The sequence below is a fragment of the Trachurus trachurus genome (assembly GCF_905171665.1).
Source record: "Trachurus trachurus genome assembly, chromosome: 1".
Lineage (NCBI taxonomy): Eukaryota > Metazoa > Chordata > Actinopteri > Carangiformes > Carangidae > Trachurus > Trachurus trachurus.
Window position 1 is genome coordinate 2,786,236 of NC_139891.1, and position 15,599 is coordinate 2,801,834.

Genomic DNA, 15,599 nt, shown 5'->3' on the forward strand with positions numbered 1-15,599 from the left:
CAAAGATTCTATTGGTTTTAGAGAAGTGTTACTAGCCTGTGACCAGGTAGTTAAACAGTAGATGATATGGGAAAAAACCATGGAATGCATATACATCTTAGCCGCCTCTGTTGACATATAATCTCGACTGAACCTAAAGTTTGAGAGATTGAATTTGACCCGGTTACAGACCTTTTTCACCTGAGCCTTAAAAGAAAGTTTAGAGTCAACCAAAACACCAAGATACTTGTATTCAGATACGACCTGTAACCTCTCCCCTGAAACAAAGATATCCGGCTCGACACTAGGACTGTTCTTCTTGGTAAAAAACATACATACTGTTTTAGACACATTCAGCTGCAAACAGCATTGCTTTAACCACGCTGTTACATGGGTCATGGAGTTTGTGAGTTTATCAGCAACCTGTGTCATGCTGCTACCATGTACATAAATTACCGTGTCATCGGCATACATTTGGATGTTGGTGTCAGGACATACATATGGTAAGTCATTGATATATAATGTAAATAACAAAGGGCCCAATATGGATCCTTGCGGGACTCCTGTGGACAGACGAAGGGCAGCTGATTTATGATTCTGTACCTGAACAGACTGAGATCGATTTGACAGATATGATTCTATCCACATAAGTGTATCTGAACAGAAATTAAAACTGGCTAATTTTGACATGAGAATTCTATGATTAACAGTATCAAATGCCTTTTTGAAGTCAAGGAACACAGCTCCAACTACACCACCTTTATCCAACAGAGATTTGATTTTTTCTATTAAAAAACAGTTGGCAGTTTCAGTTGAATAGTTAGCTCTGAAGCCGAATTGCATTGGGTGCAGAGTAAAGGAGCTATTGTTAAGATGGCAGGTGATTTGTTCAGCTACTACTTTCTCTGCAACCTTTGACACTGTAGGTAGAATACTGATCGGTCTGTAATTGCAGGTTGAAACAGGATCTCCACATTTAAATATTGGGACAACAACAGCTGACTTCCAAACACTCGGAAACAATCCCTGAGAAATCGAGAGGTTAATAATTTTGGTAATAGGATTAGTCAGTGTTGTACTGAACTCTTTGAGCATAACTGCATCCATACCAAATATATCTTTTGCTCTAGATGGATTCAGAGATCGAATCATTCTGGCAACCTCTGATTCAGTGACATTTCTTATGCTGAAAGCAGGTTCCATTGTATTAACTGGACAGACATTAGTGTACTCAGGTGAAAAACACTGTGCAATAGTGGCCACAGAATCAATAAAGTGGTGGTTAAAAGCTTCTGCTACTTCTACAGGATCGTTTGTGAGTATTCCATTTATTTTGAGTTCGAGCTGTTTCCTCTCCTTGTTTTGATGCCCTGTTAATTTTTTTAGCTGGTTCCAGATCATTTTAGAGTTACCTCTTGCCTTTTCTATTATGGTCAAGAAAAAATCTGCCTTTGCTTTTCTTAGTTTCTTTACCACTTTGTTCCTTAAACTAGCAAAGTGTTGTCTGTCATGACTCAACTTAGTCTTTATTGCGGTTTTTAGAACAAAATCCCGTTCTTTCATTAGTTTTAAAATATCTGCATTTATCCAAGGGACAGTGTTTTTGTTATTTTTGCACCTAAATTTGCAGTTAAAATCTTTAATAATGCTCTCTAGTTTATTTGAGAATATTTGAGTATCTTCTTCATGGTCTATGCCCAACAGTAGATCATCCCACTCAATCTGTTGAACAGCACTTTTAAAGTTCTCCTGTTTGTTTTTGGGGATTCCAAAATATTCATATTCCTTGGCCCTAGGGCTAAACCGCTTATTGCTTAGTTTTCTGGCTACCAGTGTCAAATTGTGGTCAGAGAGACCAGTTACCATATTATAGGATTTTAAAATTCTCTCACGTCTGTTACTAAATATTAAATCAATTTGAGTACTAGTGGAATTAGTTATTCTTGTGGGCCCATTAATCAGTTGCATGAGATCAAATTTATCAGTTATCTGTTTGAGGTTCTTTCTAGAGGATTTTTCCCCCCAGTTGATGTTAAAATCTCCCATAATAATTACTTCTTTGTTGAAATTACATTCTTTTAATAATTTCTCAAATTTCTCATAGAAACTAATATTGGAAGAGGGAGGCCGGTAAATTACAATAAGAGTAAAGGACATCTGTGGTGACAAAATTATGTTTAGACCAATACATTCCAATTCCTCACAGTTTGACCAATGGATTTCATTACACTGGATTCTGTCTTTCACATAAATCATAACTCCTCCCCCCTTTGAGCCCACTCTATCTCTCCTGTAAAAGTTAAAACCAGGGACTTTTAATGCTGCAGATGGAGTGTTTTTGTGCAACCAAGTCTCAGATAAACAGAGGAAGTCCAAATTAGAATCCAATAAAAGATGGTGCACTTGGTCACTTTTAGATTTAATACTTCTTATGTTCAAATGCCCCCCCAAGAGACCCTTTGGCTTAGCTTTAGGATCCCAAACAATTTTTGAGTGATTGACAGTCCGAAAGACATCCCACTTCCTGTTCTTTGAGTGCGCCGGATTTACCAGTTTCCTGTTTACATTGTGCGAGATAACTGTACGTGGATTACTTGAACCATCATAAGTGTCAAAAGTTTTTATTGACAGTTACATCAAGTTTATCAAGTGTCTGGAATGGTTGGGAGAACCGTTCTTCATTCATGGCTGTCTTCTTTAATTGTGAATTTATGAATGAGCCTGCTCCCTTGGCTGAGAAGCAGCCCCCCCCCCCCCACACACATGAGTGGTGTCAGGATGCTTTACTGCTGCCATAACACAGGACTGATGGCAGCGCTCGCCTTTTCTTCTCCAGATGCCCCAAACAATGGGGAGGGGGATGGATCAGAGAAAAAGACTGTAGCCCAGTCCTCAGCAGTCCAGTCCCTGTGTCTTCTGCAGGACATCAGTCTGTCCCTGATGTTTGTCCTGGAGAGAAGTGGCTTCTTTGCTCTCACACCTGGCTGCTGCCATTCCTGAGCATTAAGCTCTGTACTGGTGGAGCCCAGATCCCACAGCTGGATCTACTTTAGGAGACGGTCCTGGTGCTAGCTGGACTTTCTTGGGCACCCTGAAGCCTTCTTCACAACAACTGAGCCTCTCCCCTTAAGTTAATTTCTATGGCAAAGAGGGAGTTTGCAGTTTGTCTTATCACTCTTCATAACATCCTGGAGTATATGCAAATTGCCATCATGAAGAACTGAGGCAGCAGAAAATTAATATTTTCATTTTATTTAGACAGCAGTGAACATGCTATAGCTCCTCATTTCTGTGTTCCTCTGTTAGAATAAAAATGTCTGTGTGCAATGTACATATTTGATACGTGACATGGCTCAAAGTGAACACAGCGCTAAAGGTAGAACAGCAGGACACAGCAACAGTTTGGTGACTTGGTTTTCCAGTGTAAGTGAACACGAGGCCGAGCAGGGGCCTCAGCCACAGTAATTGAAAACACCTGTGTGGGTACAAGGACCTTTAGGAGTGGACTGGAGCAGAGCTCAGAGCAGGTTACTGCCTCTGCAGCTCTCCCACTGTATTATTGTATTGATTGAACCGTGACTAATCCAGCTTCATTCATACAGTGAAGCAGTAGGAATAGTTTATACCAGTGACAGGAAACATTTCCAGTGTTTGCATAGAAACTGATCAAATTAAATGTGTCGACCTACTTTTCATCTTGTTTGCCAAATGCTACTTTTTTCAGTAACCAGTAATCAAAAAAGTTACTGTTTCCCCCGTTATAATGCCGTTACCGCTACTGACAATAAAATAACGCCGTAGCTTTTTTCCCTCAGTGTGCAGCCAGTGCCAGCACTTTTGAGGATTTTTTTCTACTACTTTTCAAACAGCCACAGAATATGTTGTGCTATGACTAAAATGACACGGAATGTCTCAAATGAAAGGGGAGACTCTCTACTTTCCCCAGGAAAAAAAGTGAGTTTGTAGCATGTTCCACTTTTTAGTTACTTATATTTGAATACAGCCTGTTTTCTCCAAATTCAGCATTCTGGGAGGATAATTATGAGAAAAACAGGTTTAAAGTGAAGGAGACATTTTCAAGCAGAACTCTCTTTGGAACATTTTTTTTTTCAACGTAATGACCAATGATCTGTGTCTGTCTGACTGTCTCTCTCTCAAATGACCTAAATAGACAAATCTTTTTCTTTTATAGATGGGATGGTGGGTCAAAGAAAAAATTCAGCTTCGCCTTTGATAGGGGATTTATGTTTTATGTTGTGAGAGAGCCAGTTTGTTTTGATATTGTGAATACCTAAGACTTTGGTTACATGGAAACAAAGGGTTCAACCAGGGTTCATAGGTTTGATGAGACACTTGTTTGCTATGGTTACGTGATGGCGTGGTCAGGGGGCTTCTGGCCGTCCGTTCACGGCCCATGTAAGCCGCGGTTGGCTGCTACAGTCTGCTGCCGTGGCTGGATAGGTTGGATGAGTTTGTTGTGGTCACCTGTAGCACTCTGGTCACGTGATGCGTGATCACACGGCTTCCTTTCATCACAGGAACACCAGAATGTGTCACAAGGTGGGGAAGGGCGCCCTCTAGCGTAAACGGTGAAAAAAAAAACTCATTCAAAAACTCATTGAAACTTGTTTCTGGCACCTGTTACAGTGTACGTTGTATACACATTTTTTTTCAGTCCACCTCCACTAGTCAGATAAACAGGAGGTTAGGGGGGCGAGTATAAGTAATTTGAGCATTTTATAAAAAAGTAATGCAATAGTTACTTTTATAATGTAGTTATTGAGTTCCTAATTCAGTAACCTTTTGGGGAAAATAAATAGTAACTATAACTAATTACTTTTTTAAAGTAAGGTGCCCAACACTGGACATATTCAATTCAATTCAATTCAATTCAAATTCAAAAGACTTTATTTATCCCCGAGGGGTAATTAAAAAGCAGCTTGAGCACTTCAAGCAAAATCACACATAGACAGCAAACACTCACACGCACACACACACTCACACAAAACCACAAGTACGAGACAAATAAATAAATATATGTTGATGTTCTCCTCCCTCTCCTCCAGTTGTGGAAATGCTCCAGTCGCTGCACTCGCTCCAGCAGGAGAACCAGCGGCTCCAGGACCAGATCCTCAGCCTGACGGCCAAGAAGGAGCGGCTGCAGCTGCTCAACACCGAGCTGGCCGTGTCCTTTCCGCACGTTCACTCGGCTCACAGCTCCTTACACGCCTCTGCTCAGATCAACTTCCTGTCGTCCACACAAGGTCAGATTCTTTTCCTAACCACATCCACATGATCCACATGGAGTCATGTAGCATCTGTGTTGCCCCGTCCTCCTCCTGCCCCCCTCAAACAACCCAACTTTTAACTACCACCTATACACATCAGTGTATTCTTTGTTTTCTCACACTCATTAGACTCTAGTTGAAAAGAATTAATTGATGTGAAAATGCTGAATGTGTAAAACTTGGATGTTGTAGTTTTTCACCCTGTGTTTGTGCCTCTCTGTTCCCTAGACCCCCTGAGCAACAATAAGAGTCCCCTGTCCAAAAGCTGCTTCCTGAATGACACCTCCTTTGTTACCTCCTCTGAGGTGGGAACATGTAGATCCTTTCTTACCTTGAACACAACACACACTTAGGTTGTCTAAATGCTAAACACATGTCAAACTCAAGGCCTGGGGGCCAGATCTGGCCCGCCATGCAGTTTTATGCAGCTTGGGAAAAGATTTAATTTTTCTATTATCAATGGCCCGCAGGTACAAATCCCATAATACACTGCAACAGCTACCATACGGTCAGTGATCAAGCAATAGATCAACAAGCACTAAGCTGCTGCTCTGTTGACAACAAATCTGCACATCGTCGTCTTACTGATCACACCTCCACTCAGCTCCGGACCGAGCCCAAACATACATGAACCTGCAGCCAAGACTCTGGCACAGGAGAGAAAACCAGGCAAATATGTTTGTTTTGTTCTGTTCTAGATCATTCAGTATATTCTTATTACATTTTTTTTTTTTTATTGAGAAGACAGACAGTACACTGACTGTTCACATTCATATTTCTGAAATTTCGAAAAAGTACAAGTGCTATTTGCAGGTGTTTCCACTGAAAGGTGTTTTGTGAATGAGCCGTAACTCTCCTAACATCGAGTCTTTTCAGAATGACCCAGGATACGTTCTTTACGTTACGTTTTATTGCAATATTTAGGTTTTGTGCATTTCTAGGGGTAATGGAAACGCACCTAATGTCAGTTTTAGTCTGTTCAAAAAATGTCCATACTGTTTGGCCTGCGACATACTTTGTGTTTTAAATTTTGGTCCCTTGTGATTGAGTTTGACACCACTGTTTCATAGCAATAAATGCATACAGATAGTTAGGGATGGCTCAATCAGTTTTCTTTCTAGAAGCATTATCCCTATAGTCTTAGGAGTAGGTTTGTTACCTTTAATTGTGGTGCAAGCTATTTTTAGAACGGCGGAGCAGAGCCGCGAGCTGCCCAGAGCTATGCTACGAAGGCTCAAGGAATTTCTTGGTTTCCCTCATCAAACTCATCAAATACACAATCCAACAACTCCAAAACGCTCTTGTGGACAAAGTTGTGACCTGCACATTCACCACGCTATGAGATAATAACGGAATGTTACGAGACAGAGGCAAATTCAGAGACTGCTTGCTGAAAAACTGCCCTCGATGCATGAATTTACCTCGAAAACATGGATTGGATTGTGTATTTGATGAGTCTGATGAGGGAAACCAAGAAATCCCATGAGCCGCTCTGAGCAGCTTGCGGCTCTGCTCCGCCGTTCTAAAAACGGCTTGCACCGACAATTAAAGTTAACAAACCTACTCCTAAAACTATAGGGATTATGGCAATGGGCCAATTTGCCAAAATGTTGAACTATCCCTTTAATAATATTAGATTGGTAGAGTGAGAGATTTAATGCTTCTAGAAATAAAACTGATTGAGCCATCCCTAACTATCTGTATAGTTTATGGATTAAGGTTTTGGGCCAGAACTATCCCTTTAATGAAAAATCAGCCAATAATGATCAGCCGGTGCTAATCAATGGAGGCATCCCTGTGTACTTGACTGTAGAATGAGTGATTGAACTGAACCCTGAGGGTTGACGCCTACGTAGCTGACATGGACTTCTCCTGCCTTCGTTCCAGGAGCTCCACTCTGGCAGTCCGTCCCGCAGTAGCTCGTCCCTGTCTTTCCAGAGTACTCCTCCCCCCCAGCAGAGCCCCGCCTCCTTCAACCAGCCCCTGCTGAACGGCCTGAGTCGTGGCCTGTGTGACGGGCTGGGGGCCATGAGTCAGGCCGGCGGCCCCTCCCTGCCGATGGTGGGCGGGCTCATGGCCTCTCTGGCAGGAAGTCCCCAGCTGAACATGAACGGTGTGCTGGGAAGTCTGAACGGGGTGATCCAGTCTCCTGTGCAGAACGCCCCTCAGCCCACGCTCCCCGCTCTGCGCCCCCAACCTCCGCCCCTCAACCCCCAGGCACTAGCACAGGGCTTCCAGCTTCCCAAGAGCGTGAGCCCGTACGTACTCGGCCTGCTTTTGAATTCCACCTTTTAAATGTTATATTTTGATCTGACAGATTTTTCTTGGAAGTGGGGTCACAGCTGAGATTGTTGCTGTTGTGTTAGGAATTGCGTCCTGTGCTTAGGTTGTTGTTTTGTGGTTTCAGGTCTTCTCTCCTGTCCGAGCAGCAGAAGCAGCTTCTTCTGGAGCAGCAGCAGCAGCAGCAGCTGCAGCAGTTCCTCACCTCGCAGAACTTCACTCCTGTAATGACAACCTCTCTATTACCTTGTCTTAAAGGGGACATATTATGGAAATATCCCTTTTTGAAGGCTCTTTAACATATATTTGGGTGTTTGTCTTGCTTTCCGGCCCCAAAAATGTGAGAATTGACAAAAAAAATTCTGGGTTGAAACCCATGTTGTTTTATAAATTGTTCCCTCAGTTGTCTGACAATGAGGTTATTAGTTTTCAAATGTGCATAATACCACCCCTACCTGGTACCAGTAGAAGGGGCGGGGCAAGCAGTGGTTCATTCTGTTCATTCTGGGCTGTTTAGAGAGGATGAAAAGAGCTGTGATGTTTGATCCTTGGGGGATTTTGACCAAAGTATGTCACAGACATGTCTTTAAGACACTTGGGAACTATTTTAATTTGTGGAAAAGGGGCAGAATATGTCTCCTTTAATCTCCCCCGTGTGTTCAGATGCCTCCACACTGTACACACACTCACCGAGGCGCCTTTATTTTGCTGATGTTGAGCATTCTACCTGGACTGTGATCAATATAATTCACCTCTAACACAGGTCATATCAAGATTATTAGTGTTGGCTGTTATCACAGTATCGTCTCAAAGGGCTTCACAGACCCACAGGAGACCTTTAACACTGAGTTATCCAGTTGACACATAATGCTGCAGTATTAACTATTCAGAAGAGAAAGCCGACATATATTATCAGTTAATAACTAATGGCTTTGAAAGTAAATACGATGATAACTACAGCGGGGAGAATAAGTATTAAACGCGTCAACATGTTTCTCAGAAGAAATATTTCTAATAGAGCTATTGACATGAAATTTTCACCAGATGTTGGCAACAACCCAAGTAATTGACACAGACAAAGAAATTACATTAAGTAAGTAATGTGTAATAAAGTGAAATGACACAGGGAATAAGTATTGAACACCTGAAGAAAATGAGGTGCACAAAGGTATGGGAAGCTGAGAAAGCAGCTGGAGTCTGTCAGTGTTTAGAAAGTCATCCTGTCCCCTAATATCAGCTGGCTTAATCCAGTTGACGCCTATAAAAAGGTTTCTCATCACCAAGGTGTCACACAAGAAGAATCTCATGATGGGGAAAAGCAAAGAGCTTCTCCAGACCTTCAGAAACTGATGTTGCAGAACATCCTGATGCATCGCTTACAGACGTTTCTGAATGCACCGTTTTATCTTCTATTCTTATATCTTATATTTAAGAAGAGCTTTAGACAGACCTGCAATTAGCAGGTACAGTTATAAAAAAAACAACGAGTAATGCATTTAACCGCCATGCTCACCATGCAAGTCTATTGACGCGTTCAATACTTATTTTCCCCGCTGTATATAGAGTCAGCAGCAGCAAATCACACATTGAAGCACTCATTCACCTATTTGACTTGCAAAGCGTCAGAGTGATGGGACTGCAGCTCGTCCAGCACTGTGACACTCACACCTGGTAAATATAGAAGCTCATTTGTTTCCGACTGTGTGACTGTGAAGTTGAGGGTTTGTTTGTGGTTAGAAGTGACTGGAGGAAATGCAGAAGCCATTAGTTCCCACACAATAGACAGACACTCGGTTGTCTTGTAATACAGATACAGGCTGAGTCTGATCCATAGAGTGACAATTAGGCTGTCTTTACACTGCACGGTTCAAGTGGCCCAATTCTTTTTTCCTCTCAAGTGGCTCAGATCGGATCTGTAACATGAGCGTGTAAACGGGACAAATACGCATGGAATCAGATATTGTCAGATCAGATTCAGGCCCCCGTTATATATGTGGAAATAAATCAGATACGAATCGGATATCTGCCAATGCGTCTGCAGTCTAAACAGACAGATCAGATCTTTCCTGGCAATGTGTGTCATACGTCATCAATGATAATATTAATTCAAGTGCTCACACATTGCACTGAACCTTTGTAGCCTGTGATTGACACGTGGGGCTGACCTGGACTACCGTGGCCAGCTGAGTTACAGTGTTTCATTTTCGTGGTGTCCGCACGTCTGTTTTTTCCCCCTCACTAGTTCTTGTTTTCATATACATTAGGCCTAATATTAATTTCTATGCAAATCGAGGGCAGGAGTGTGAAAAGGGAGCGTGCGATAAACACCAGATTTCAGGTTTTCCTACCGGCAAAAACTGAACTGAGCCGATAAGAAATCAAGAGAGGAAAAACAATACACATTTGTGTCCAAGAGGCTTTGTCCCTTCCTCACTACGTGACCGACGGAGGATCGAACGGTGGCACAACTGTCACAGTCACTGTCAGCTGCTCAGCGCTCATCTCACAGCAGCTCCGCTCTACGCAGCCACTTCACTAACGTTATTTTGTAAGGACAGACGTTCACTTTGTAAGTGACATGTTGGATATAAACTCTGAGCACCAGACTCACCTTCGTTTAAAAATATTATGGAATCATAATTTTGAATTTATTTCCAGCGGGTTGTTTCATGCAGCACAGCAGGTGTAAATGCAGAGATCAGATATGGGTCGCTTCTGATAGAACATGTAAATAGACAGCCAAAAAAATCAGATATAGGCAACAAATCAGAATTGGGCATCAAGGCCTGCAGTGTAAAGACAGCCTTAGAGCTCAGATTCCTCCTGGAGTGGCCAGCGAGCTGACGGCCTGTACTGCTGCTCTTCCTCCAGGAGCAGCAGGTGGTGGTGTGCCAGATGCTGCAGACGCAGAGACAGAGGGAGCTGCAGCGCCTCACGCTGACGGGAGCGCTCACCTCCACCCCCAACTCACCCATGATCGCCCAGTCGCCCAACCTGCTGTCCTCGGCCACAGCCTCGCCCCTGCAGGGCGGCCAGGGGGGCAGCCTGTTCGCTCTGCAGGACAACGCACTTCACAAGCCCGGGGTGAGTGACTGACGCTGCAGGGTTTCTCACCTCGACTCTAATGTTGTGACTTTGACACATTTCAGAAACAATAATTGTGTTTTTTTTTTGTTTGTTTTTTTAATATTTTATTTTCCAGTTTCATATATATGCAATATACAAACAAACATCCGTATACCAACAGTATAAAGACACAACACAAAACATGGAGGATTACCCTCCTTACTCTATAACCCCACCACCCACCCACTTCCACCCTGAGAGAAAGAAAAAAAGGGTCAGTCAGTGTGCAAGGTCAATACAAACGACTAAGTACTTGGTGTAACAGATGTACCGATATGGTCTAGATATGGCTGCCATATTTTCAAAAAGGCTTTTTCTAAGACAATAAGTGATTTTTTCCAGAGGGATGCAACTATTCATCTCAGAAGACCACCTGTCAATAAGAAGAGGGGAATCAGATTTCCATGACACTGCGATACACTTCTTAGCAACACATAGGGCAACTTCCATGAATTTGAGTTGTGCATTGTTCATAGAACTGCGTATACTTGTGAAGTTTCCCAATAAACAAAGTTCTGGGTCCATTGGAACATTAATTCCTGTGATCTCGGAATAATTGTGTTTTCAGGCTGCAGGAGAAAAGGGCGGAGACAAGAACGGGTGACACCTCATTAACACAGGAGCAGCTGAAATGAAGACATTGGGCGTCGCGCCCACTTGAAGAACCGAGGTCGACACACAAGACTAGTGAACGTCTTTTCTTCTCTGTCATCTTTCTCTTAAACCCTCTTTTATGAATGTATAACAGGATGGTGAAGTTTCATGTTTTGAAATTCTTTATATCAGAGGTTTCTTCTCATAGGTTTTTGTGTAGGCAGCTTTCAGAGAGCATGGATCCAGTGGTCTCTTCTTAAATTGCACTAATTTGTTAGTTAGACCAATGGGGGCCGTTGATGGCGGCAGTTTTCCCCGCTCAGCCCTGCAGGCGCTGTGTGGGGTTTTCAGTTTGTGAGTGGGAACTCCAGGTCAGAGTGTGTCTTTTCCCCCTCCCTCTGACCTATCAAGCACTGACCATTCATGAATTTCCCTCCCTGGCTTGAACCAGAGTCTCCATTCAGTCAGTGAGAGTCAGACTCCCGCCCCTTTCTTGCAACCTCAACTGTCTTCCTTGATATTTTGTCTTCCCTTTGTGTTCATCCCCCACCTAAGCTTCATCTGGCTCCTCTATATGTTGCAGCCTCTGATTATGTAAAGGATAAATATACTGTCATTTTCTATGTGGTTAGTGGCATTTCAACTTCAAGCTAGTTATATTACCTCAGACTTTTTAGCCACCTTTTCTCCATTGTTGACATCTTGTGCTGACTCATTACCGCAATCGTCTTCACTGGATATAAATGCCCACCAAAAACACAAATTTGGTGTTAACTCTTAAGGTATTAATTCCTGTAAATGTAAAAATGGTATATGACCCATGTGTCCAAAATGGTGTCACCGTCCACTAGAGAATGGCATCGACAACGCTGAGCACCAGGTTTTATTCTAAACGACCACAAGAGTTTCTAAAGACTTTTATATCCTTCCAGTTGCTATCGAGATTAAGCAGATGAAACCAAACATTTGGAAATTGTAAGTAAGAAATTAATTGTTTTACCTAAACAAGTGTGCACTTTGCATGTTAGTAGCTAACAGAGCAAATTAGCCATCAACACAGTACCTTCTAAAGGATGCTCGGTACTTACTAGGCCACTAGGGACTTCAAGGTTTTTCATTTACGAGTATTTTGCACTCTGTCCTCAAGTGTCAGCTTTTTTTTTGTTACTTTTATACATGGATATTGTTTTCACGTCCGCCAACTAGTTGTTCTTTTAGCAATACTGGATAGATAATGCCTTAATGATACTAGATTTACAGAGAAAAACCACGAGCCCAAAGGCTATTACTCTCTTGGCGTCTTTCTTTCATAGTGTTTTTTATCTTGGGTTTGTGGAGGGCTACATTACAGAAATGAGAGCGCTCTTCCTAAACCCGTTTATACTTTTGATAGCTGACTGATGATTTCAACAGTTGAAATGTGTGAATAAGCGTATAGTGGTAACTAAAGTATCAAATCATTTTCTATTGTAATTTTTTTTGTGTTGAGATGCAATGTTCTTTAGTTGTTTTGTGCTTCAGAAAACAGAGAAGGACTTGTTGAAACTGTTAGAGGAACGCCTGCACAGTGGTGTCATAGGAAGAAGGCTGGGGACGGCCCACAGGTAAAACCATTACAGTGCTGTTGCAATAGTGTATGAAACATAGTGGAGCTGTGATCAGCACTGAGGAGACGGTGATTTGCCAATGTTGCTACTGTTGGTCTCAAACCCATATTCATGAGTTCAACCAGCGTAGATGCTATGATATCCTCCTTTTGTTCTTCTTCTCCACTTTATCATGTAATGCCTCCATTTGGCTCATTTGTACTGACAAAGGCCACTGTCACATTCACCTTCTGCCCTCCGGTAAGGGATTATTATATCAGGTTTTCTCCTGTGTTCTTTAACAATATTGTCATAAGCCTTTTGAAATATTTTTTTCACTTCTGTTTGCAATCTTGAACATGATCTCCCATACATGTGATATGTTGAGTGCTAGATTGTTTTTGTTAGCAGCTAATGTAGACGTCAGAAAGGAACTTCAAGCAGCTCACTAGTCAGTGATTAATACTGTAGCAATGCCAGGAGGAGAACGTTGATTATGTTGATAAAGACATTGGCCAATGGGTTGACACGAGTCCGAATGGGAGGTCTGCATTTTACCCAGCACGTCCTTACGAGGCAAAGGTCAGACACACAACCATGTCCAAGAGATTGACTGAGGAGTGGTGTGAAGGATTTCTGAAGCAGTTTCTTTCCCATGTTGCACTGGGGCGCTTTGGGCCCAATTGTAAATTGTTTTTAGTACCTTTTTCTGTTTTGTTGGAATACGAGTTGTATACTTTAATATGTTTGTGTGAAAACACATTCATTCTTTTAAGCTTTGAAGTTTGGGTAACCAAGATAATCCATGTTATGAATGTCGTACTGTGTATTTTTTATGTGTTTCAACATTTAAGCACCTAGCTCTGAATGAGGTTTGATGGAGAGCAAGTTACCTATGGGGATATGAATTGCATGAAATGCAGTGACGTCTCTCAAATGTATCGCTAAATACCAAGTAACAACTATGCATAATTTTAAATGCATTGTTCCCTGAAAAAAGAAAGGAAATGAAATGAGCACTGAAGTTTAAAAAGGACATGCACGTTGTCATTGTACAGTGTATTTGTTTGAGAGAATTGAGCAAAACGAATTTGACAATATTCAGATTAAAAGCCCTGTAAAGTATTTTGATATTTTTGTGTGTAAAATTAAAAGGATGGATTAAGAAAACTTTTTTTGTCAATAAATGTATTTTACTGAGTTGTTTTATATTCTCTCTCCGGTGTTGAATGATTTGACTGTAAATAGTGTATGTACTTGGAGAGGAGTGGACCAGGGACTGAATTAAACTCTTTTCATAGATGGTAATTGACAGTTTCGGCTTCGGCTTCTTTTAACCTCTTGTCACTCCTATAAATTCTGTAATATTCGCCTTTCCAAGGCGTACCCAAAGTAAATTGAATGCTGTTCTTGAACTGTTTGGAGAATATGGATGGGCTTGGTCTCTTTTGAAAGGTATCACTCTGAAGTTTTTCCCCCAAACTGAAATAATCACTATAAGTGCTACTATCATTGAGTAATCTAAGTGGGAGCACACTGAATTAGAATGTTTTTATTCTCGCCTGAATTTTTTTGTTGCAATCAGATGCCTGAAGATGAGTGTGGCTGAGAATTTTAGCTGGAAAACACAATGGGACTACAGCATGAAGCCTTACCTGGCCCCAGTTCAAATTTGATAACAATCCTGCTAAAAATGAGTATTTTACACATGTTTTTCTAAGTGTATATCTAGGCGTTTTCCTAAAGTTGCCATTGAGAAACAATACATGCGCCAAAGTGCAGCTTTTGCAAAGTTACGCATGAAGATGGCAGTGCTGCCTTTTCCCAGGGACCGTGAATGCAGCACATCGTTCGTTTCGTAATCTCATTGGCTATTCAATGCTACAGTTTCCATCGGGATCGGTTCCTATTGGCTGAAGCCATTCAGCGCTGTCGGAGGGGATGTTCCTCATGAGACACAGCCACTCATTCGCTATTGCAGGCGGCAGCCGGGGACAGGGAGCTTGTGATTGGTCGAGTGAGCTGTCAATCGAAAGGTCAGAGGGCAGCGCCATTTTGAAAAGTGAAATAAACATTGTTTTCATGTAAACGCCGGACTTATGAGGAGAAATAAACGGATTTACTGGATATACAATGCGTAATTTCATAAGATGCAGCAGCGGGATGAGGTTATCTACCGGTACAACCGTGTGTTTTGGACTAAATACTTTACTGGATTGGATTTACTGGACTTTTCTGAATGTAACGACACCAAGTTTGTGGGGAAACCCTGTGATCCTGAGCCTGCCCTGACACAAATCGTGAGTTATATCGGCTTTTTACGAACTTTGTTAGCATGTTTATAGTCTGATTCGAGTGTTGCTGTGATGATTATATTTAGGAATGGTCGGCATATCTTTAATCACAAGAGTTTTAGCTTTCCAACGATATGTGGCATGACTATTTCAAGTGACTGGTGACATCCTCTATGACACCTCCCTGATTAAAACCCCCCCGGGGGCCCGCCGGCGGGCCGTCGGTGTGACAAGGGGTTAAACTGAACCAGATTTTACTTGTTAACCTGTAGATCAGTGATTTAATACTAGTAATAAATATTAAATGTCTCATTGTAGAAAATGTAACCAAAATCAGTCTAGGAAAGACAGAAGGATTTCTGCTGCCACATGTTGCATGTAGTGCAACACTACAACCTTTTTATGTACAGTCAATGACAAGGGTGTCAAACTCATTTTATTTCAGGGGCCAC

The 15,599-nt window shown here is 41.9% G+C and overlaps 1 protein-coding gene across 1 annotated transcript in view; it reads left to right on the forward strand.

The window, feature by feature from the left end:
• LOC310990801 (protein AF-17-like) overlaps nt 1–14,002 on the forward strand; it is a 38,005-nt gene extending 24,003 nt beyond the window's left edge. Inside the window, 6 exon segments of the mRNA XM_083978317.1 lie at nt 5,046–5,243; nt 5,496–5,572; nt 7,155–7,525; nt 7,675–7,771; nt 10,419–10,631; nt 11,242–14,002. Of these exon segments, the coding sequence (XP_083834443.1) occupies nt 5,046–5,243; nt 5,496–5,572; nt 7,155–7,525; nt 7,675–7,771; nt 10,419–10,631; nt 11,242–11,277 (992 nt within the window). The 3' untranslated portion in view covers nt 11,278–14,002.
• The last annotated feature ends 1,597 nt before the right edge of the window (nt 14,003–15,599 follow it).